A 24,461-nucleotide genomic window follows, 5' to 3' on the forward strand; every position below is an offset into this window, starting at 1 on the left:
TTACCATATAGGCACATTTCATATTGCTTGATAAGTATTCACACTATTCGTGAGATTAACGTCTAGTTTAATAAACTGGATAGATTATGTGGGTTTTTTCTCCCCACTCTAGGCAGATCCGTGGTTATTTCCCTACGATTATGTCTTGGTCAATAACTCCTTGACAGACTTAAAGCCCTCCTCCCTAAGCGAGTCATGGTCTCCAAAAGATGCCGGTCCCTTTCTTTGAAAAGGATGCGAAGCAGTCTCTTTAGATTTCTCTCCAGTGTCTGTGTCAAAGGGAGGAATGCAAAGGTCACTTTAACCCTTATGCCTTCACCCTTCTTCCTGCCATGAGACCTCTCAAGACCTGAATGAAATCTTAGACTCTTAGGGCTAGCAAGGGTCATCAGAAGCTATTTACCTTCACCCCCTCATTCCATGTTTGCATCCCTTCACCAACATCTCTACCTAATGGCTGTCCAAACTCTCATAGGCTGCCTCCCAGAGAGAGATCTCACTGGGTAGGGCCAGCCTATGCAATTTACAGATTGCACTAATTATTAGAAAGTTATCTTTTAAGTCTAGTTTTCAGATTGTGTTATTAGAAAGTTCTTGATTTCTTTTAAATCCAAATCATTTTGCCCTTAGGGAAAAGACAAAGCCGTGAACCAGCATTAACTAAAATGGCATGACTATGGGGCAAGAAGAATCTAAGATGAAGAAAGAGAGAAGAGGAATGACAAAAAGGGTGCAGGCAGGTGCCGGAGTCAGGAGACAGGCAGGCAATATCAGATAAATAGGTCTGTGGAGCTAGAGGGGCACAGGAGGAAAACTGAGGTGAGAGGCAGAAGTGGTGCTGAGAGGAGAATAGTAAGGGAATGGAAACTGGTAGAAAATTAAAGAAGGAGATACTGGAGTCTCTTCTAAAAGGAATGGAACCCAGACTAGAGGTTTAAATCAAAGTGGGGGAGGAACAGAAAATCATTTTTAAGATTCAAAACCTATCAGAGGGTTCCAACTTTGCCCTTTGCCTACAGCTATGGAAAAGAGCATTATGGAGACAGGAAAGAATGTTTACTAGAACAAGGACTAGACAGAAGAGAAGGGAATAATTGGACACAGGAAATTAGTTTAAAGAGCAATGGAAAGAGAAAAAGAAGTGAATAGAGAAATGGAAAGGAGGGGGAATGAAAACAGAACTTTTAGGTTAAGGAATTGCATTTATTCCTGTGCCAGCACGTAATTGTATTTTCCTGGCAAGCATCCTGCAGCCCTCTGCAGGGGGAAAGGGGTGCCGGCATGTGTGACTGCAGGGATTGAAGTCTTACTGCTTTGTACTATTACAGCCAAGCGAGGGACTTCATTAACGAGCCTGTGTTTTGATGTCACAGAGACAGGCACTGAAACTTCAATCACCAGCAGTCCATACACTTGAGAATCAGTGGTGATGGGAAGAGCAGGGTGTGGCCAAGGGTGAAGGGTGGGGGTGGGGGGTAGATTGTGAGGCTGGGACAGGGGTCAAAGGTATGGGAACACAATCATGAAGGTTCCAAGTAAGAAATGAATAGAACCTACTCATCAAAAACCCTGTTTCCTGCTCAGCATGGCACACAGAATGCCGGCATATGTCAGCTGCTCACATAGCAAAGCATCAAGTTCCAGGCAGCAAAAGGGAATAAGAACATAATCTTTGTGGATTCCATCCACATTGAGTGCAGTAAACTGATGCTGTGGGTAATGAGGACTGGGTGTTGCTCAGAAATGCCTTGGAATCTAGAGGTCAGGGCTTGAACCCTGCCATTTGCTTCCTGAGCCTCCCACCATTGGCCCTGCCTTTTTCTTGACTTCATGGATCAATGGTGGCTCCTTCTCCTAAGGAAATCATCAGTTAGTAGAGACCAATTCCTTGGGAAGGGTGTCTTGTAAGGAGGTAGCCCTTCACCTGCACATTCTCAGTAGGCTGGGGATGTGTGTTCATTCATGCAGCCATTGATTCCTGCATTCACTCAGTCAGTCAACTGAATGACTGATGTTTTTAGGTGTTTGTGTTAGCCAAGCACTGTGTGGGAGTGACAGAGGGGAATAAGGTGAATTTCTTCCTTCAATGAAGCACAGTCTAGTTGAGGAGAGGAACATAGAAATGACTAACTCTACTATGAGGGAGATGGAAATTAGTACTGTAATAGAAGTTCAATTCAATTAATACTCAGAGAGAGAAGTGATTAATTTGGGTTGAAGTGAGAAGGGAAGGCTTCCTGGAAGAGGCTATCATGTAATTTGAGGCTTGAAAGATACAATTGTGGGGCCGGGTGTGGTGGCTCACTCCTGTAATCCCAGCACTTTGGGAGGCCCAGGCAGGCGGATCACCTGAGGTCAAGAGTTTGAAACCAGCCTGGCCAACATGGTGAAACCCCATCTCTATTAAAAATACAAAATTAGCCGGGCATGGTGGTGCATGCCTGTAATCCCAGCTACTTGGGAGGCTGAGGCAGGAGAATCACTTGAACCCGGGAGGCAGAGGTTGCAGTGAGCCAAGATCACACCATTGCACTCCAGCCTGGGCAACAAGAGCAAAACTTCGTCTAAAACAAAACAAAACAAACAAACAGAAAGATACAATTGTGGATAGAAAAGACAGGGTAGGTGGGAGACAGAAAGACAGAGGGGGAGGAAGGAGAGAAAGAGAAAGAGGGAGAGAGAGAAAAGGATAGAAAGAGAGAAGGAGGGAGGGAAGACAGGAAGAGAGAGGGAGGGAAGGAGAAAAAGAAGGATTGGGAGGGAGGGAGAGGGAGGGAGGAAGGTAAAGAGAGAGAGAGGGAGGATGGTAAAGAGAGAGAGAGGGAAGGAGAGACAGAAGAGAGGGAGGAGGGGAGAAGAAGAGAGAGGGAGATAAAGAGCGGGGAGGGAGGAAGAGAGAGAGAGAGAGGCCATTCGAGGCTAAGGGAATAGCATGAAGAAAGACATGGGAACTCCAGAGTGCTCGGCATTTTCAGCAAATGGTGAATGGGATGGTACGACTGCAGCATATGGCACTTGGAGAAATAAATGGGCAGTTGAAACTGGAAAGCAAGAAAAGATGAGCTGGAGAGGCTCATGAATGCCATGCTCAGGAATTAGGACTCTATCCCACATGCAGTAGGGAGCCATCAAAGGATTTTGAGGAAGAGAGAAATGTGTTCCAACGTATGTTTCAGGAAAAGAGTTTTCTCTGGTTCCAGCTATCACAGAATGGAATATTCTTTCTTCCTGGATGGCAATGGGCTGCTGGAGAGGAATGGCTCTTATGTGGCTAAGGCATTGAGGACTGGGTGGCGGTGGTGGGGAAGCTGAAGGAAAGAGGAGAAATGGACAGCATCAAAAGAGATGGCACCTGTGTGAATGTGAGAATGGGCACTCGTTGACATGCAGGTCCAAAGGTGGGAAGAGAGGAGGATGGAGCCAGGATGACAGTGTGTGCTTCAAGTAAATTGAGGGAAAATGAGTCTCAATTCTCAAAATCCCATTGATAATGAGTGTATTAGTCCATTTTTATGCTGCTGATAAATACATGCCCGAGCCTGGGCAATTTACAAAAGAAAGAGACTTAATGGACTTACAGTTCCATATGGCTGGGGAGGCCTCACAATAATGGTGGAAGGCAAGGAGGAGCAAGTCACATCTTATGTGGATGGCGGCAGGCAAAAAGAGAGCTTGTGCAGGGAGACTCCCATTTTTAAAACCATCAGATCTCGTGAGACTTATTCATTATCACAAGAACAGCACAGGAAAGACCTGCCCCCATGATTCAATTACCTCCTACCAGGTCCTTCCCACAACCCTTGGGAATTCAATATGAGATTTGGGTGGGGACACAGCCAAACCATATCAATGAGGGAGAGATTTCATACTCAGAGAGTATTTATTTATTTATTTATTTATTTATTTATTTTTTTGAGACGGAGTCTCGCTCTGTCACCCAGGCTGGAGTGCAGTGGCCGGATCTCAGCTCACTGCAAGCTCCGCCTCCCGGGTTTACACCATTCTCCTGCCTCAGCCTCCCGAGTAGCTGGGACTACAGGCGCCTGCCACCTCGCCCGGCTAAGTTTTTGTATTTTTAGTAGAGACGGGGTTTCACCGTGTTAGCCAGGATGGTCTCGATCTCCTGACCTGGTGATCCGCCCGTCTCGGCCTCCCAAAGTGCTGGGATTACAGGCTTAAGCCACCGCGCCCGGCCGAGAGTATTTAAAGAACAAATTCAAACAGAATAACTTAGGGAGACTGTTCATCTTTCATGTATAAGGATACCTGCCTGCTGTTGATTACTGGACAGGGCATTTTCAGGGCCTTGAGCCATTTTGACCCCTTGGCTGTTGTATGAGTATCTTTCTTGGCTGTTGGGCATTGCCAGGACTTTCATGCATTTTAGTTCTTTTGACTGCATTTTTTTTTTTTTTTGTAAGATCCATCGTGGCTGATTAAAAATGTAAGGTTACCTGATTTGGGGTTTTCCCATCCAAATATATCTAAAACCCTGATACACTGATGAAGCCCTGATATACTTGGGCTCCGAGGGACTGCAAGGCCACTCCCTCACTCCCACAACCCCTCAACAGCAATTGGATTTGGCTACAATAAGTGACACTTTGTGTTTTTCTTCTGTGTGCTCAAAGCCCAATGATGCATACCTCTGTAGCTGCATCATGCCTGAAATGTATATTACAAACAGAGCTCTGTGAATCTAAATGACTGAATAATTTTTTAAAATGTTATGAGGACAGAGTGTATGCTTTCTTTCTTTTTTTTTTTTTAACAGTTTCAGCGTAGCAGCCTTTGTATGAGTTACAAAAGCAAATGTAAGTTTCCTGAGAATGTGTAAAAGTGTCTCTTAAAAAATGCAGCCTCATGCCTGGGTGTGGTGGCTTACTCCGGTAATCCCAGCACTTTGGGAGGCTGAGGCAGGCCTATGGCTTGAGCTCAGGAGTTCAAGACCAGCCTGGACAACATGGTGAAACCATGTCTGTACTAAAAATACAAAAATTAGCCGAGTGTGGTGATGTGCATCTTAGTCCTATAGGCTGAGGAAGGAGGATGGCTTGAGCCTGGGAGGCAGAGGTTGCAGTGAGCTACGATTGCGCCACTGCATTCCAGCCTGGGCGACAGAGCCAGACCCTGTCTCAAAATAATAATAATAATAATAATAATAATAATAATAATAATGATGATGATGCAGCCTCAGATTAAAATCCTTGGTGAAAATTACCCTCTTCCCCATTCCCAATTGAGGAGCTATTTATATCTGCTATTCCAGGGTAGCACTCAAATATCCATTCATCTTCATTCTTTTGGACAACTTAAATTGACTTTCAAAGCACAGAAAGCATACCATTTGGCATGGATGCTTTGGTATCAGGTATATTCACACACAGACTCCTCTACAAGGTAAGATACCAGAGTAGTGGTGCACTCCCCTTAGGAACTAGGGAGCATCCCCAGATGCTGTTATCTCTTGGTTTCTAGTGTATGGTTTTTTTTTCTTTTAATTATGGCAAAATATATAGGATGTAAACTTTGCCATTTTAACCAATTTTTATTTTTTATTGAAGTAAAATATACATATATATTTTGCCATCTTTATTAATTTTGAGTGTGCAGTTCAGTGGTAATGAATACATTTGTGTTCTTTTTTTTTCTCCTTCATCCCTCCTGCTTCTCCCCTTCCCAGCCTCTGGTAACCACCAATCTACCTTCATGAGATCTATTTTTTAGCTCCCAAATATGAGTGAGAACATGCAATATTTGTCTTTCTATGCCTGGCTTATTTCACTTAACATAATGGCCTCCAATTCCATCCATGTTGTTGCAAATGATAGGATCCCGTTCTTTTTTATAGCTGAATAATACTCCACTATGTGTACATACCACATTTTCTTTATCCATTCATCTATTGATGCACACTTAGGTTACTTCCAAATCTGGGCTATTGTGAATAGTGCTACAAGAAACCTGGAAGTATAGATATCTCTTCGATATACTGATTCCCTTTCTTTTGAGTATATACCTAGCAGTAGGATTGCTGGATCATATGGTAGTTTTATTTTTTGTTTTTTGAGGAACCTCCAAACTGTTCTCCATAGTGGTTGTTTACATTCCTACCAACAGTGTACAAGGTTCCCCTTTCTTCACATTTGAACCATTTTAAAGCGTACAATTCAGTAGTGTTAATTTCATTCACAATGTTGTGCAACCATCACCACTATTTCCAAATCATTTCATCACCCCAAAAAGAAACTCTGTAACCTTTAAGCTGTAACTCACCCTTCCCCTACCCCCAGGCCCTGGCAATCACTAATCTACTTTCTCTCTCTATCTATTTGTTTATGCTGGACATTTCATATAAATAGAATTATATACTATGTGGTATTTTGTGACTGGCTTCTTTCACTTACTGTAATGTTTTTTTTTAAGTTGTGTGTGTGTGTTTTTGTTGTTGTTGTTGTTGTTTTAATCTTGGCTATTCCACATCCTTCTTAATGTGTATATTAAGTTGTTCTTCAGCTAGGTAGAAGAAGTGTATACATATCATTATGTAAAATAATTCTTTTGGCTGACCTGGAATGACACAAAGAAAATAAAAGTGAGGAACATTTGAGTAATAATAACCTTAATGTCTCAGAACTTGTAAGGGCTGAAAATTGGACAAACTGAAAAATTCCAGCATAAGTTTCTGTGTTATTCTAGAATGCAGGCTAATTTCAATGTGTGTTTGGTGCAACTAAAAACTAACAGCAATAGGAGATAAGTTAGAGAAATGACTACCTTGTGGAGAATTTAGGGCCACCAACATATTAGAAGTAGTTAAAGTCCTATCAGTGTTTGTCAGTCTTTAGAAATCGACATCCCCATTTGTTTGTTTGTTTGTGTATTTATTTATTTATGAGATGGAGTCTCACTCAAGGCTCATTCATGTGGTGCCATTTATCGGTACATCATTTCTTTTTTTTTTTTTTTTTTTTGGCTAATATTCCATTGAATGGATGTACCATATTTTGTGTCTCCATTCATCTGTTGCTGGACACTTAGATTCTTTCCACCTTTTGGCTATTATGAATACAATGCAGTGAACATTGGCATACAAGTATCTGCTTGAGTATATGGTTACAGGTTGTTTATGCATCAACAACAGAAAGAATATAGTATTTTTAAAGGCCATTTTGCTTTGGAATTCTAGAAGCACCTTCTAACAAAACTTGGTTGTACAGACTGGTGAGGTGTTGTGGCACTAACAGCACTGCCATGCACCCCAGGCACAGTCAGAGTGGCAAATGCCTCATTTCACTCACTCTCAGACTTCTCAGAGAATCCACATTAGCTCCCCCTCTTTCCTTAACTCAGTACTCCCTGTCTTTTTTAAAGAGTGGGTCTCGCTGTGTTGCCCAGACTGGAGTACAGTGGCTATTCATAGGTGCAATCACAGTGCACTATAATCTTGAACTCCTGGCCTCCCACCTCAGCAACCCAAGTAGCTGGGACTACAGACAGGCACCATGGCTACATCTGGTTTCTTACCCAATGATCCTACTGAAACATCTTTCAAAAATCACCCATAACCTTCTATTTAACATCTACAGTGGCTTCTTTTCAGTCTTTACTTTTCTTGACCCCTATGCAACATTTGACCGTGTTAACCCACCCCTCTTTAAAGTACTTCCCGTCCCTTGCCTTCTCTACATCAGTTCTCTTGATCTTCTTCCCTGGCCATTGTGTACAGTGTCTCTGTCCCCAGCTCCTCTTCTACTACTGACTGTTAGGACCATCATTTCCCATGGGAATGAGATAACCTTTCCTGTGGGAAGTAAAGGCTTTGATGAGCTTTGATATCTGTGGAGCTGTTAAGCAGCCTCAGGCAAGAAGGACCTGTAGACATCAGAGGAGTGGTCATGACACTGCTGGGGAAGGTGGTAAGAATGCTGGGGCTGCTGGAGGAGAGCCACCACCCGCATTACCCACGCATACTGTCAGTGCTTCCAGGATGGGGTTGTTCTGTTCCTGGGAATATGATTTGACTCATGATATGCCTAAATAACTATGGTAGGCTGGGCACAGTGGCTCACGCCTGTAATCCTAGCACTTTGGAGGCTGAGGAAGGAGGCTCATTTGAGGCCAGGAGTTTAAGACCAGTCTGGACAACAGAGCAAGACCCTGTTTCTACAAAAAATAAAAATAAAATATTAGCCAGGCATGGTGGCACACACCTGTGGTCCCAGCTACTTGGGAGGCTGAGGTGGCAGGATTGCTTGAGCCCAGGTGCTCAAGGCTGCTGTGAGCCATGATCGTGCCACTGCACTGGGAAACAGAGTGAGACCCCATCTCTATAAATGGTAAGTATGTAAGTAAGTAAGTAAGTGGTGGCCTATATGACTTTTTTATTTCTTTCTTAATGGCTACACATAATAGTGAAGCATAGTTGGTGGTTGAAACCCCCTGGAAACATTTGTGTTAGAAAAAGAAAGCAGTCTGAGCCCTAGTTAAGGACAATCACCATGATGTTTCCCTCGTAACAAGGAAGTTGCCATAGAAAAGACCACATTAAGTCACTCATCAGGAATTTGTGAGTCAAAAGGTCCAGCATGGTAGTTGACAAAGCCCAGGTGACTCAAGTTGCCTAACAGTGCTGGAGTTGTTTTTGTTTGTTTGTTTGTTTGTTTGTTTGTTTGTGACAGGGTCTTACTCTATCACCCAGGCTGTAGTGCAGTGGCACAATCACAGCTCACTGCAGCCTCAGCCTCCTGGACTCAAGCTATCATCTCACGTCAGCCTCCTAAGTAGCTGGAACTACAAGCACATGCCACCATGCCCAGCTAACTTTTCTGTTTTTTGTAGAAACAGGGTTTCACCATGTTGCCAAGGCAGGTTTCAAACTCCTGGGCTAAAGTGATCCATCCCCCTTGGCCTTCCAGAATACTGGGATTACAAAGTGTAAGCCACTGTGCCCGATCTCTAACAGTGTTTTTAAGATTCTTCTACCTAAATACCCTGCTACGTCAGAGAAGAGTGAGTGAATCCCCACTCCTGAGGATTTGAGACATAACCTGCTAAACAGGAAATGTCTGATTAAGTCTTCAGTGAGCTTGCAACTAATATATTTCTGCTCCATCATTAGCCTTGCATATTTTAGTATAAAAAAGTGTGCTTTCCCCCTAATTCCCTAGGAAGAAGCATGCGATGATTTCAGGTACCTACAACCCACTGCAGTGTAATCTGAAGATACACATATTCCAGATTGAGAAACAGAGGCCTATAATAAGAGAGGCCATGCCTCAGCTAATGGGAAAAATTCATTGTATTCTTTCAACATCCCATTGTTGTAACTAAAGATGTTTGCAAGCTGGAATGAGCCATAAGAAATGAAGCGGACATCTCATTGCCCAAACCCTCTTCTAGGAGAGGCCATTGGATTATTCCCAGGTGTTACTGTCATTTAGTGGGCAAAATTAGCAACTCATTTGTTTGTCAAAAAGGCAGATTGTGGGCTGGATGTGGTGGCTCACACCTGTAATCCAAGCACTTTAGGAGGCCAAGGCAGGCAGATCACCTGAGCTCAGGAGTTCGAGACCAGCCTGGACAACATGGTGAAACCCTGTCTCTATGAAATATACAAAAATAATCCTGGAGTGGTGGTGTGTATTTGTAATCCCAGCTACTCAGGAGGCTGAGGCACAAGAATCACTTGGATGCTGGAGGTGGAGGTTGCAGTGAGCCAAGGTCAGGCCACTGCACTCCAGCCTGGGTGACAGAGCGAGACTGTCTCAAAAAAAGGCAGATTGTTAAATGAGCCCATTCCCAAAAGGAGTCCCATTAGACCAATTAAAAACCAGAGGTCTCAAGTGTTCCTTGTCCTCCTTATCTGATCTATGAAGAAGAAAATCTAGACTCCCGGAGACCCAAGGGTCATTTGCAAAGTCATTTTCTTCTGCTTTAAAGTCTAGTCATTTCACATCTAAAAGTTCACAAAAGAGGAGGTATTGAGGTGGCAGGAAAGAGGGTTGTGCTGAAGGGAGAACAAGGAAACCAGGGTCTGTTTTGGATTCAAGAGCGAATGGCAGAGCCCAATGGCTCTTGTGGGAACAGGCAGCAGAGTGAGCGGTATTGCAATGAATGTGATTTCTCCAGAGATTTCCCCCAACTTCAGCCTCTGGGGTTTGCCAAGCAATGTCCTGAGGTTTCACGTATTCATGTCTTGGAGGCCAACTGTACACAGCAAATGCAAAACACAGAGATAGCAGTATTGCTCTGTTGCTATATTAGGGCCAGATTGAAGCCATCTGCTGATGCAAGCTTGGCAAGAAAGAAATCCCTATGCTTGGCTCAGCAGCAGTGTTTTCTCTCCTGGCATTTTGATAGCAGCACTTCTTTCAGGCTGCCCTGTGAAGTCTTCCTGTTGGTATGGGTGAAGCCCCCATAGCAATGCATCATCCTCCTTGAAGCCCACGCCCTCAGAGGGTGAGCATTTGCTTCCTATTATGTGCTCAAGACTCCAGTAGCTTTGTAAGGGCCCAAAGGCTTGTATTCCTGGCTCCCAGATCCTCCTGTGCATGCCTGTCCATACCTGCTTGATGCACCCCAGGTCCAGCAACTTCTCCCCCAAAGCTCTGTGTGTACTGGCTTCAATGGAAGTTGTTATGCCAGAGTTTAAAAGCAAAACAGAAACAATCCAGCATGGATGTGTTTATTGCCAGGATCTCTCATCCAAGATTAAAAAATAGCTCAAGAAAAAAAGAGAATTCAGAATTTGGTAGTTGATGAATATTACCAGAGAAACATCCCAAGGGAAGCAACTGATTGACCTGGCTTGCTTATGGAGGCCCTGTCAGGGGTGGAAGAATGATTACAGCCTGCAGCAGGCTATATCCCTCACTGGGCTGCAAGAGCCTTGGAATCAAAGAGAAATAAAACTAGAAGGAAACTTAGAAGTCATCCAGTTCAACACTTTGATTTACCAGATGGGGCAACTGAGGCCCAGAAAAGAAGGAAATGACTTGTCTAAGGTGAGATAATAAGTCAATAGCTAAAGTAGGCGTGGAACCCAGGGCTTCAGACTGCCAGGATGCGCAGGATCACTTGAGGCCAGGAATTTAAGACCAGCCTCCTAGGGACTCTGCTAGGAGATGCTGAATAACCAAAGATAGAGGGCTCTCCATTTTTTGCTTTTCCCAATAAAGAAAAACTTTTCAACACACAAAACATTGCAGACATTAATGACTGACCATTATTTTTAAAATAATTATTTAATCTGCAACACAAAGGACATGAAGGCAAAATGAGAGTCAGGGGCTGAGTGTGTAATTAGTACAGATGTTGGGTCTACCCTCTGGGCATAGTTAAACTGATTACAAATAGAAACAGATTTTTGGATTTAGCATGAAAATCTCCTTGCTGGCCCAAAAGGTTCTTACTGATGATCAAGATAGAAACAATTTATGTGCATTTTATAATATGTACCTAATACAGCAAAAATATGTTCTGGAAAATCACTGATAAACATAAAGATATGAATGATTGAAAAGAGAATGGTTTGTGGTGATTCTCATAATACATCTGGTTTGTAGCAAACTGAGAAGTTTCTGGTTTGGTGTAGATTTAGCCACTTTGTAAGGTTTGTTTGTTTGTTTGTTTGTTTGTTTGTTTTTAACTTTGCTACTGGCTGATCCCCAGATACTATTCCCACAGGCTTCTTATTTATTTCAACACAAGATGTCTGACAAGTCTCTCCCTCTTAGAACTGTCTTCCACAGTGTTAACAATGATCTTTCTAAAAAACACAAATCAGATTGTGTTGTTTGCTTACTTCAAAACCTTCAGTGGCTCCCTGTTGCTCACAGAATAGTTTTAGCTTTCCTAATCCACCGTAATTTGGCTCTTACTTGTCCCTCCGCCTTACCTTTCATCGCCACCACCTCTTCCCCCACAATACACACACACACACACACACACACACACACACACACACACACACCCCACAACAATATACATTCTGTGGCTCCTCCTACCATGGGGTCTATTTGCTGCTTCTGAATATGCCTCACAGACATTCTCTGAGCTTGGTGATTTGGGTCAGGCTGCACCCTCTGCCTGGAATAACCATTCATTCAGCCCATAATTCTGTGCATCCTTCATGGTGTAGATTATGTCCCAATTATTCTTAATTTTATTTTTTATTTTTATTTCAATAGTCTTTGGGGTACAGGTATTGTTTGGTTACATAGATGAATTCTTTAGTGGTGAATTTTCAGATTTTAGTGCACCCATCATCCGAGCTGTGTATACTGTATCCAATATGTAGTCTTTTATCCCTCACCCCACTCCTGCTCTTTCCCCCGAGTCCCCAGTGTCTGTTATATCATTCTTATGCCTTTGCGTCCTCATAGCTTAGCTCCCACTTATAAGTGAAAACATACAATATTTGGTTTTCCATTTCTGAGTTACTTCCCTTAGAATAATGGCCTCCGGCTCCATCCGAGTTGCTGCAAAAGACATTATTTCATTCATTTTTATTGCTGAGTAGTGTTACATGGTGTATATATACCACATTTTCTTTATCCACTTGTTGGTTGATGGGCACTTAGGCTGGATCCATATCTTTGCAGTGGCAAATTGAGCTGCTATAACCATGCTTGTTCATGTGTCTTTTTCATAGAATGACTTCTTTTCCTTTGGGTAGATACCCAGTAGTGGGATATCCCAATTGTTTTAAGAAGCCTTCCAAGATCTGTCTATTTGAAATTTTTATCTCTTTCTCTTTTATCCCCAAGATGTTTTGCTTGTGCCTTTAACTGGGCCCTTTCTACTTTCTGCCATGTAGCTAGTTGGATTGTCTCTTGATCAATTTCCCTTGCCAGTGAGGGGGCTCATGAAGGCAGACAGTAAGTCTTTCTCTAACCCTCTACTGTGATGCTTGAGACATCATAGGCTAGTTTTGTTTGTTGAATTAAATTGGATTACATTTCCCCTGTCCAGAAATGTCTGTATTTATCTTTCACCAAAAATCCTATTTCCTCTGTCTCCATAATGCTTCCTTACTATGCTGAGCTATTCCCTTTATCTCTAATTTTCATGATGGTGGCCCAAGCATACAGTGGCTTTATTGGGATTCCCATCAGTTATAAGCCACAGGTACCTGGCTATGGAATTGGGTGATAAACTTTTGCTACTGCTGAATGAAGCGCCTCAGGAAACCTGCAGCCACAGCTTAGGGAACACAGGGAGATAGCATTCTGAATATTCCTGGGGGCCTTTTAGAGGTAGAATACTTGGCCACCTTTGTGGTTGGGGTATCTAATGACTTTGGCCATCATTGTTGTTTTCTTCAGGGAAATAGAATTGATATGATAACTCCCATTCCCAACCCAGAGCTCTTTTCAGGATTTCAAAAAGTTTAACAAGGCTACTTAATCAAGTATGTCTTCAATTTTATGTGCAAACAGTGACTTTGCTCTCATGCTTTTTGGAAGTTCTCTTTGGCACTGTGTATTTCACCAATGGAGTTTGTTTTCAAGAAGAATCCATTACTACTTAATCACTGTAGTTTATTTGGTATATAGAATTTTTCAAGAGGCAGTATAGCTTCATTTGAGGTTTAGAGTCAGACCTGGACTCAAATAGCTCCTTTACTCCATACCAGCTGTGTAAATATGGGTAAAATAATTAATCTGAGCTTGAGCTTCCTCTCCAGTAAAATGGGAATTATAATACCTACCTTATAACATCGTGGAGATGGTTAAATTAAATGAAATAATGTACAGAAATAGTTTAACACAGTGTCTGGCCTACAGTGAGCACTCAGTAATTGGGCATCATTACTATAATTTCAAAATACAGGGCTGAAGAGATAGAAATAACAAAAGAAGACCAGGCGCGGTGGCTCATGCCTGTAATTCCAGCATTTTGGGAGGCCGAGGCAGTCAGATCACTTGAGCTCAGGAGTTTGAGACCAGCCTGGGCAACATGGCAAAACCCTGTCTCTAGAAAAAAAAATACAAATACAAATAATAGCCAAACAGGGTGGCACATGCCTGTGGCCCCAGCTACTTGGGAGGCCAATGTGGGAGGATTGCTTGAGCCCTGGAAATCGAGGCTGCATTGAGCCATGATCGCACCACTATACTGCAGCCTGGGCAACACAGAAAGACCCTGTCTCAAAACAAAACAAAACAAAACAAAAAACAAACAAAATCAGAAGAGGTCTTTACTGGCAAAAAAAAAAAAAAAAATTAGAAACAACTGGATTTAACAAAACTTCTGGGTTTGCCATAACTACTACAGTAAACAAAACTGTTGAAAGTTAGCAGATGATTTGAAAAAAGAAACAGTGCAGGAGCTGAGCAGTGGCATTAATAGATATTATTTCATCTTGATGTCGGGCAAGGGGCACTATCCAGAAAAGGAATCTGAAAGTAATGCTGAGAGTGCTCTCATTCAGGTCAACCCTAAAAATACTCCTCTTCATTTAAGTTGAGAAGTTGCTGTGAGAACCAAGGCTGGGCTTTCAACAGATCTAGCCATATGTGCTCTTCACTTTGGTGAAACCCGATCGTGACCTAAGCCTGTGCTATCCTTGCCGACTGACAGCTGACCTCGGCCTTCTCTGTGCACCCTGCATAGTTCACCTTTCAAAGAAAGAGGTCTGATTTCTAAGTAGAGCATTGCTCTTTGTTCTTTTTCTCTTTTATTTTGTTTGTACGTATTTATTTTGGAAGGGAGGGAATCTAGATTATAGTCTGCTCTGTTGCTTTTCCCTGGGTAAGAGGGTTTCCTGGAAAATTTGATTTGAATTATTATGAGTACTCAGGAAGAAAAGCTCTCTGCTTTTAAAGGAGTAAAATGTAACCAGATTCATATATCTTAAACATTAGGACATTATTTCTTTCTACAGCCATGAAAATAGTTAATAACAAAATGGAGAAAATATTTGTATAAAATGTAGGCAAAAGTTCAACAAAATATATATTATTAAAATGAATAGGAAAAATATCAATACCCACTAGATAAAAAGGCAAAAGGTATAAACTACTACGCGTTGAGAAATATAATTAGTAAACTAAAACATAGAAAAAGTTTATCTGCACTAGTAATCAAATCCCTGCAAAATAAAGAAACTTTGAGATGTCGCCTTATATTAACAAAAATTATCTTTTTTCAATGAAGGTGCTGTAAATTGGTTCTCTCATCATTGCTGGTGGCAGTATAGATTGCAATAGACCTTTTGGAAATTGGCATCTTAGTCTGTGAAATTAGACTCCCTGGCTTTGATCACTTTGACCTTGCTGCCTGCCCCAACCAGTGCCAGCCTTAGCGGAGCCCTGGTCCTGGGCCCTGCTCTATGCTGGACCAGCTGAGTCCCCACACTTTTTTCCTGTGACTTATTGAGTGTTTCATCCCCTGTAAGAGAAGCTCTTCCTTCCTCTTCCTTCCTTCCCTCTGTAGAATCCCAGTCATTTCCTCTGTGCCTGTTGTTGGGCATCTCAGTGTCCCAAAGGATCTTTCCAGCTCCCTTGGCTACCAGACAGTTGGCTGGTGAAGTTGCTCACATCATATCACCTTCACAGGATATTGAAATAGCAACATTGACAATGGAGTCTAGAATCGCCAAGAGAGTAGATTTGATCTCTAAATCTGGAAAAGCAAATCTGAAACATATTGAGCCCTGGGACAGGGTCAGTCATCTTGAATTTCTTGATAAACCACTATCTTCCTTAGATTTGCCTTCTGGGGCCACCTTTGCTTTAGGACAAGCTAAATAACACCGTGATTTTTTTTTCAGAATCATGAACATATATCATAAATGCTAGGCAGTCCAAGAATGAAAGGCCCTTGCCCATTAGCCTCTCCTTACTCCCATTCACTTGGTATCAGTTTAAATCTATGCTTTGGTCAATTTTGCTTTTTTGCGAGGATTATTTTTAGGGGGAAATGAAAAGACCTTATAGATAAAAGGAGAATTATTTGGGAAAATAAAACAACTTTCAACAGGAAACTACCTATTCTCAACCCTAATTAAAGGAAAGCTCCCAGGACAAGGAAATGTATATAAGGTGCAGGGCCTAAGAAAGGTACACTGGGAACCCACAGCACCCCCTCCCCACCAGCACACATACACACAAGAACACACCACAGGGTATAGTCACCCACATGGCATCTTATGTTTTGATAACCATAAGATCTGCTGAAAATGCCCTTCAAGCAAAACCTTGCCTGGGAGGAGATGTTGCAAAGGGCTAGCGTGCACCCTACAATGTGTATGCAGCCAAAGGGCAATGGGGTGCAGCCTGTTCACTCCACACTCCCGCTTGCTATGATCTCTGGAAGGAGCACTTCTGGCTGGCTCCTTCTACTGCCTCCCCTCTCCCCGCCCCCCACCCTCACATACCCTTCTTTTTCCCATCTCACAGTGGCCTTTTTCTCCCCCCTAAAAAAGGAAATCAAAGCTGAGGCTTTCCAGCAGTCCAGACACATGCTCGAGCTGTGGATAGTGTTATACTGAGGCTATGGGTAGACTTGCATTTCAAATCCTTCTCTTTTGGTTGACAGAACTGGCCTATGATCTGGATGTGGATGATGTGCCTGGAAACAATCAGCAGGCGACTCCGAAGGACAATGAGATAAGCACCTTTCACAACCTTGGGAACGTTCATTCCCCGCTGAAGCTTCTCACCAGCATGGCCATCTCAGTGGTGTGCTTCTTCTTCCTGGTGCACTGACTGCCTGGTGCCCAGCACATGTGCTGCCCTACAGCACCCTGTGGTCTTCCTCGATAAAGGGAACCACTTTCTTATTTTTTTCTTTTTTTTTTTTTATCCTGTATACCTCCTCCAGCCATTAAGTAGAAGACTAACCATGTGTTATGTTTTTGAAAATCAAATGGTATCTTTTGGAGGAAGCTAAATTTTAGTGGTAGTATATAGATTGTCCTTTTGCAAAGAAAAGAAAACCATCAAGTTGTGCCAAATTATTTTCCTATGTTTGGCTGCTAGAACATGGTTACCATGTCTTTCTCTCTGTCTTACTCCCTCCCTTTCTATCTTTCTTTCTCTCTCTCTTTGCATGGATTTCTTTGAAAAAAAATAAATTGCTCAAATAAAAATGTATTGGCTCTTTTTTTTTTGCAAACCGTCATCTATGGTGACTGTGCAATGCTTTTTTTCCTTCTCACTAAACTTTCCATCCAATATATTCTTATCAGGCCCCGACAGGGTCCTTGAAACCCACCTCCCTGCCTTCCTTCTGGGTGGAAATCAATCCTGACTCCAAGAACCAATTAGAATCACTCCCTCACAATCCACAATCTTCATTTCGAAACCTTTGGTTGGAGTATCTTGTCAATGAAACTGAAGGTATCTCAAAAGAGTTACCTGGTCTAGTCTCTCTTTACAACTTTTACTTTGCCAAAAATGCTTTGCCCAAATAGGAATCCTCTATGTAAATCAGGTACAGTTGTACAATTCATCTTCTCCCTTCTCCCAAATCAAGACAGGTGAACCCAAACAGTACAAAGAAATCACTCCCCAGCTTCTTTGCTGCTGTCTCAGGCTTGCTGTGTTGCCTCTCTCCACAGGGGCTGCCACATGGCATGGGCAGCCATTGCTTTGGTTCAGGTTGCAGAAGTTGTCATCAGCAAACCCATGATTTATAGGGAGCAACTGTCACTCTTGGCCGCAGGTGAGCTTCTTCAACATTCATTTATTCAATGAGTAGGTTTTGCATACCTGTTGGGTTTCAGGTACTATACCAGATGCTGGAGACAGTGGAAAACCAAACAGAATTGAGCCCTGCTCTCATGGAACTGAAGGTCTGACACCAGTAGTAATTACAGCACTGGCTTTTCATCAACCATAGGCCCAGTATTACTACTCAAAATCTGTTTTTTGCAGGGTGCGGTGGCTCACGCCTGTAATCCCAACCCTTTGGGAGGCTAAGGCGGGTGGATCATTTGAGGTCAGGAGTTTGAGACCCGCCTGGCCAACATGGCAAAACCCCGTCTGTACTAAAAATACAAAAAAATTATCCAGGTGTGGTGAAGGGTACCTGTAATCCCAGCTACTCAGGAGGCTGAGGCGGCAGAATCGCTTGAACCTGGGACGCAGAGGTTGCAGTGAGCTGAGATCACGCCATTGCACTCCAGCCTGGATGACAGAGCAAGACTCTGTTTCAAAAAAAAAAAAAAGTCTGTTTTTTACACATACAACATTGCAATAATAATGGCACTTAGGTAATACTCAGACATTCTGCTGCTGAGGGATCCCAGGACTAACCACCCTGCCATTTTTGTAATGTGTATAATTCTTAGCACATTGCCTTGTTGCCAGGTCAGGTCAATAGAGAGATTGTTGATTCTTTCTAAAGGGGGAGGACTCAACTCCCACCTGATATATATAAGAAAGAGAGGGTGAGATGCACGGAAGGAGTGTGAGCAAAGGTCAAGGAATGGATGGGGAAGTCCCCTTTGATTCTACGAGGTGGTCCTAGTCAGGATCTCCGATTTCAGTCCCATGGCAGGAGGTCACCATGCGGGAAGCAGAATGTGTAATTTCTCACAACTTATTGCACCCCCTCTCCTGCTGTCACCAACATACTTCTGTCTCCTACAGAGCACAATTTTCCAATATCCATCTTCTTCCTTTGCAGAAATGCTCACAAACGTAAACTGGAAATGTTTGGTTTGACGTTTCCTTTGGTTAGTTTTATTGAAGCTAAGACTACAGGCCGGGCGCGGTGGCTCAAGCCTGTAATCCCAGCACTTTGGGAGGCCGAGGCGGGCGGATCACAAGGTCAGGAGATCGAGACCACAGTGAAACCCCGTCTCTACTAAAAATACAAAAAATTAGCTGGGCGCGGTGGCGGGCGCCTGTAGTCCTAGCTACTCAGGAGGCTGAGGCAGGAGAATGGCGTGAACCCAGGAGGCGGAGCTTGCAGTGAGCCGAGATCGCGCCACTGCACTCCAACCTGGGCAACAGCGTGAGACTCCGTCTCAAAAAAAAAAAAAAAAAAAAAAAAAAAAAAAAAAAAAAAAAAAGAGAGAGAGAAGAGAAAGAGAAAGAGAAAGAAGCCAGTTGTCTTTGTATTTAAACCATCATTGTGTATTTGAATGGGGTTTGTAAGAAACTTTGGACTTTGGTTTATGAAACCTACACATTACAAAGGTTTGCTGCTTGGACTCAGAGTCTAATATAGCAACACCAACCCAGAAGAAGGATTTAAAGCCCAGTTATCATCTAATAACTGTCCCTGTCATTCCATGGAAATGTTGATATTTGATGCGGCAAAAAATAATTTGTGGCTCAGAGACCAAGGTTTGCTCCTGCAAGCAGGAGAGGACTGTCTTAAAGTCCATTTCTCCTCTCTGGGAGACAAAGGAGATTGTCAGTTTTCGCACACCCTTCTCATCCACTTCCTCTCTCTAGACCTTAGTTTCCCTATTGTCAAATGGAGAATGAGGACAATATTTCTAACCTTTTTGTTACTCAGATTTTGTGGCACCATTCAACCCAAAAGGCAGTAAATGCCGGTCCCTCTGCCCAGCTGGTGGCATCAATGTGCTGTTCCTCCAGTGCCTCTCAGAACTTTTCCAGCCTAAGGTCATATTTGACTTGCTTCAGTTTCCAGAACATGACCCCAGGCAGCCTGTGTTTCTGCTGTCCTGGTACTCTGCCTGCAGCTACGGACCATCCAGCCTGAGGAGGACCAGAAGACAACTCCCCTGTCATGTCCAAGACCTGCTGGCTTCAGCTACGTAGATGGGATTCAACTGGATAACCACACACATGTTTAAAACATGGAAAATCCACCATATCCTATTGGCATCACCTATGTATCAATGGCATGTCTCTCTTAGCTTTTTGCCTCTGTCTTTTCCTACCTCTCTATGTATTTTTTTTTTATTATTGTTCTACTTCAGAATCAAGTTTCATGGCTAGTTAGTGGTTTTTCATCTTTGACGTGTTGATTCTACCATTTTACCTTTTTTTTAAACAGAGTCTCCCTCTGTCACCCAGGCTGGAGTATGATGGCACCGTCTCGGCTCGCTGCAGCCTCCACCTCCCGGGTTCCAGTGATTCTCCTGCCTCAGCCTCCTGAGTAGCTGGGACTACAGGCACACATCACTAGCCTTGGCTGATTTTTCTATTTTTTTGTAAAGATGGGATTTCACTATGTTGCCCAGGCTGGTTTCAAACTCCTGACCTCAAGTGATCCACCTGCCTTGGCCTCCCAAAGTGCTGGGATAACCATAGACATGTATAAAACATGGAAAATCCACCATATCCTTTTGGCATTAAGCTGGGATTACAGGTGTGAGCCACCGCACCTGGCCTGATTCTACCCTTTGATTTAAATTTTCTACACTTGAATTATGTTAAGATGACTATTTTTTCTTAGAAGAGACCTGGGAACTGGGAAGTTGTCCATTGTATTGGAAGGCCTCTTCCTCATTGGATGCATGAGTGAACTTCCATCAACTCAACTCTGGTACTTGAATAAGGTTAATTCCTTAAATAGCAGATACTGAGTCCCTAGGCTGGAAGGGACCTGATAGTTCATCCCACAATGTTTGCTTGATTACCTCCTAAGGCAGGGCTCTCACTAGGTCACAAAGTAGCCTGTTTGGTTGTTGGATACCTCGAATTTTTAGCAAATCCATTTCTTAAAGGAAAAGAGTTATTACAAATGAAATACAGGTAATAAAATCTAACAACACATAATTACGTAAAGTTTAGAAAATGATGTTTGCCCCATAATTCCATACCACATAGAAATCTACTATTAAATATTTATATTTTTCCATACAAAAAACATTAGCCAGGTGTGGTGCTGGGTGCCTGTAGTCCCAGCTACTCAGGTGGCTGAGGCAGGAGAATGGTGTGAACCTGGGAGGCGGAGCTTGCAGTGAGCTGAGATTGCGCCACTGCACTCCAGCCTGGGCGACAGAGTGAGACTCCATCTCAAAAAAAAAAAAAAAAAAAAGAAAAAGAAAAAAAGAAAAAGAAAAATATTTATATTTTTCCATTCTTTCACCCCTTCTCTGTATATGCACATTCACATACATGAGATTGTATTAAACAGACAATTCTTTTTTGTTGTTGCAGTTGCATACTGTTGCAGTATTTACAACCAATGCTTTATTGAGAAATATATATATATATATATATATATATATAAAAATATGAATCAGTCTTTATTAGGGTGAGCCTAAATCTGCCTTCCTATTGTTTCCTCCTATGGTCTGGCTCTTCCATAAAGAGCATCCTGAGATTCAGATGGCCATGCTCACTTGGGCAGCACGTATACTAAAATCGGAACCATACAGAGATTAGCATGGCCCCTGCGCGTGAATGACATGCAAATTTGTGAAGCGTTCCATATTTTTAGCAATATTGATGGAACTAGAGGCCATTCCCTTAAGTAAAACAACTCAGAAATAGAAAGTTAAATACTGCATGTCCTCACTTATAAGTGGGAGCTAAATAACGTGTACACATGAACATTGAGAGTGGAATAATAAACACTGGAGACTGGGAAAGGTGAGAGGATGGGAAGGAATAAGGGGTAAGAAATTACTTAATGGGTACAATGTATACTATTTGGGTGATGGTTACACTGAAAACCTAGACTTCACCATTATGCGATACATCCATGAATCAAAACTACACTTGTGCCCCTTACATTTATACAAACAAAAAAAGAGACTAAGATGGCACTAGTTTTCACACAGCTCCCTTTTTGCAATAATTTTCAGTCACTGACTCTTGCCTCTGGGTTGTCTGCTTTTCTAAACACATTGGACAGTGTTGACAAGCTACTTCGTGAGCTGGGCTCCAGTGGGCCAGTGGTCCTCTTGTCCTGTCAGGCCAGTAGCTGAGCCCATGGCAGCCATTCAAGAATGGCTGCCCAGTCAGGTCTCTTCCATCCCATACTTGCACAATTGGTTTTTTAAAAATGTTCCAAGGGCTTTTGATTTCCTTGTCTATGGATTGAGTCAGATGCCATACACTGTGTGTGTGTGTGTGTGTGTGTGTGTGTGTGTATACTGGGGTGGAGAAATATTTTTTTCTTGCCAAGGCCACAGCATTTTTGGAAGTCCTCTTTTGGAATTGCTGTTGAGCTAGTTTATGTGCCATACGAGAAAATCAGCCTCATTTCTTTATAGTCACACCTTGTTTGGAACCAAAAATAATATTATCCAGTTTGATCACCCACCTCATTCACCACACTTGCTGCCAAGTAGCTTTTAGCTGTTTCCAAAAATCAAATCTGCCTTCAAGAAACAAAGCCCCTTCCCTCCGTCACCCCAGGAAGATTCCAAAGAATGTGCTATGGGCTATGGAGGTTTCTCTTTTTTTCCAAAGAAAAGATCCAGAAAATTTGAGGACACTGTCCCTGGTGCAATGATTCCCTTCTAAGGGGGCCTTTTGGAAACTCACAGTACTAGTTTGGATGTAGAAGGTCTTCTAGGTTTGCCAAGGAACCAACCAAATAAGCTCATAGCTTTTTATTCACTTTTATATATTTAGAAATTAATGTATTGTGTTTGAAGGATTCACATTTAAAAAACAGAAAAATAAAGCATTGGGCTGGGCACAGTGGCTCATGCCTGTAATCCCAGCACTTTGGGAAGACAAGGCAAGCAGATCACTTGAGGTCAGGAGTTTGAGATCAGCCTGGCCAACATGGCAAAACCCGTCTCTACTAAAAATACAAACATTAGCTGGGCGTGGTAGCACGCAACTGTAATCCCAGCATTTTGGGAGGCCGAGGCAGGCAGATCACTTGTGGCCAGGAGTTCTAGACCGGCCTGGGCAACATGGTGAAAACCCCATCTCTACTAAAACTACAAAAATTAGCTGGACATGGAGGTGCACACCTGTAATCCCAGCTACTCGGGAGGCTGAGGCAGGAGAATCGCTTGAACCCAGAAAGTGGAGGTTGCAGTGAGCCAAGATCGCGCCACTGCACTCCAGCCTGGGCAACAGAGCGAGACTCCGTCTCAAAAAACAAATAAAGACTAAGGGAGAAGAGTGTTTTAGGTAGAACAATATGACACAGGTCCATAATGGGCCATGTGCAAGGCAGGTTACTTTTGGAATACTTGCCATGGTGAAGCACTGCAGGATACCAGGTACCTCCCTGGGAGAGGGGAGAGGTACAACGTGAGGATGCACACCATGGAGTATCATGCAGCAGTGAAAAGCAACAGACCATATGTACCCCCAGCAGCATGGATGGATCTTAAAATCCTAGTATGGGTAAAAAAGAAAAAAAAAGGCAAGAATGGGCTATATAGCATCTCAAGAATTAATTAAAACATATGCACAGGCCGGGCGCTGTGGCTCACGCCTGTAATCCCAGCACTTTGGGAGGCTGAAGCAGGTGGATCACCTGAGGTCAGGAGTTCGAGACCAGCCTGGCCAACATAGTGAAACCCCGTATCTACTAAAAATACAAAAAGTAGCCAGGCATGGTGGTGCTAACCTGTAGTCCCAGCTACTTGGGAGGCTGAGGCAGGAGAGTCACTTGAACTCAGGAGGGGGAGGTTGCAGTGAGCTGAGATCGCACCACTGAACTCCAGCCTGGGCAACAGATTGAGACTGTCTCAAATATATATATATATAACAATACATATTTTACAAAAATATAGCCATACTAAAAGGTCTACATTTACAGCATTAGAATGGGTACCTTTGCAGGGAGGGAAATGGCAGTGAGCTTTGGGAATAAAATAGAATGAATGAACGAAACAAATCAAGAGAAGGGCCTTATCTGGACCAACTATGGTGCCTACCATGAACCAAGCAGTAGCTTTCATTCAATCCTTTGCACCCAGGGTCACAAACAAAACCAAAAGCAAAGAAGAAAGGGAAAGGGGAAAGTCAGGGGTAGGAAGGGAGGAGAAGGCATAGGATTCCAGGAGAAACATCTTGCCTGCAGAGCCTGATACATAGTAGGTGTTCAATAGATATTTGAGGGGATGGACATTGAGGGAATGAACAAACAAGCATTCAAAATGTTCTGCCTCAGGCCACTTGAAACTACTGGCTTAACAAATGTACCTTCAATTATGTGACATACTTGCCACCTAGTTATACACTGACCTTAGAGTTTGAGAGGTGATTCGACTTAGAATTCTAGAGCAAGCCATCACTCAACTGCAGCTTCAGTTTAGAATGACATATTTAAGAACTACTTTGGATATGATGTTACAGCTTTCTTTTTGGGTGAAAGTCCCCAGTTGTCAGCACCATTAGGCAATGGGATTGTTACATTTATTTTGCTTTGTTAGAGTCTTAAAACTCACAAAGATAGATTAGCAACCCCAACCCCCTCATTTTACATATGTAGAAATTGAGGCTCAGAGAGGTTAAGAGATTTGTTTAACGTCACACAGCACAGTGAGTGCAAGTCAGGACTGAGCCAACCAGAGCCTTTTCAATCACATTGCACACACCTTGTCACTT

At 42.8% G+C, this 24,461-nt stretch overlaps 1 protein-coding gene and 1 non-coding gene across 4 annotated transcripts in view; both read left to right on the plus strand.

The window, feature by feature from the left end:
- The window catches only part of LOC105481423 (glypican 3), a 458,216-nt gene extending 441,114 nt beyond the window's left edge, over positions 1 to 17,102 (plus strand). For 2 of the 3 annotated variants that reach the window (XM_011741017.3, XM_011741016.3), the window contains exon 8: positions 16,546 to 17,101. In XM_011741017.3, coding sequence (XP_011739319.1) covers positions 16,546 to 16,715 — 170 coding nt within the window. In that variant the 3' untranslated portion in view covers positions 16,716 to 17,101. Of the gene's footprint in view, positions 1 to 16,545 lie in introns of all 3 variants that reach the window. The other variant, XM_011741015.3, reaches the window with a different exon arrangement.
- Positions 17,103 to 21,272: 4,170 nt separating this feature from the next.
- Positions 21,273 to 21,376, plus strand: LOC112426589 (U6 spliceosomal RNA). Its single transcript, XR_003017967.1, has one exon. It is a non-coding gene; the product is annotated as a U6 spliceosomal RNA (small nuclear RNA).
- The last annotated feature ends 3,085 nt before the right edge of the window (positions 21,377 to 24,461 follow it).

Source organism: Macaca nemestrina, chromosome X, assembly GCF_043159975.1.
Source record: "Macaca nemestrina isolate mMacNem1 chromosome X, mMacNem.hap1, whole genome shotgun sequence".
Taxonomy (NCBI): Eukaryota; Metazoa; Chordata; class Mammalia; order Primates; family Cercopithecidae; genus Macaca; species Macaca nemestrina.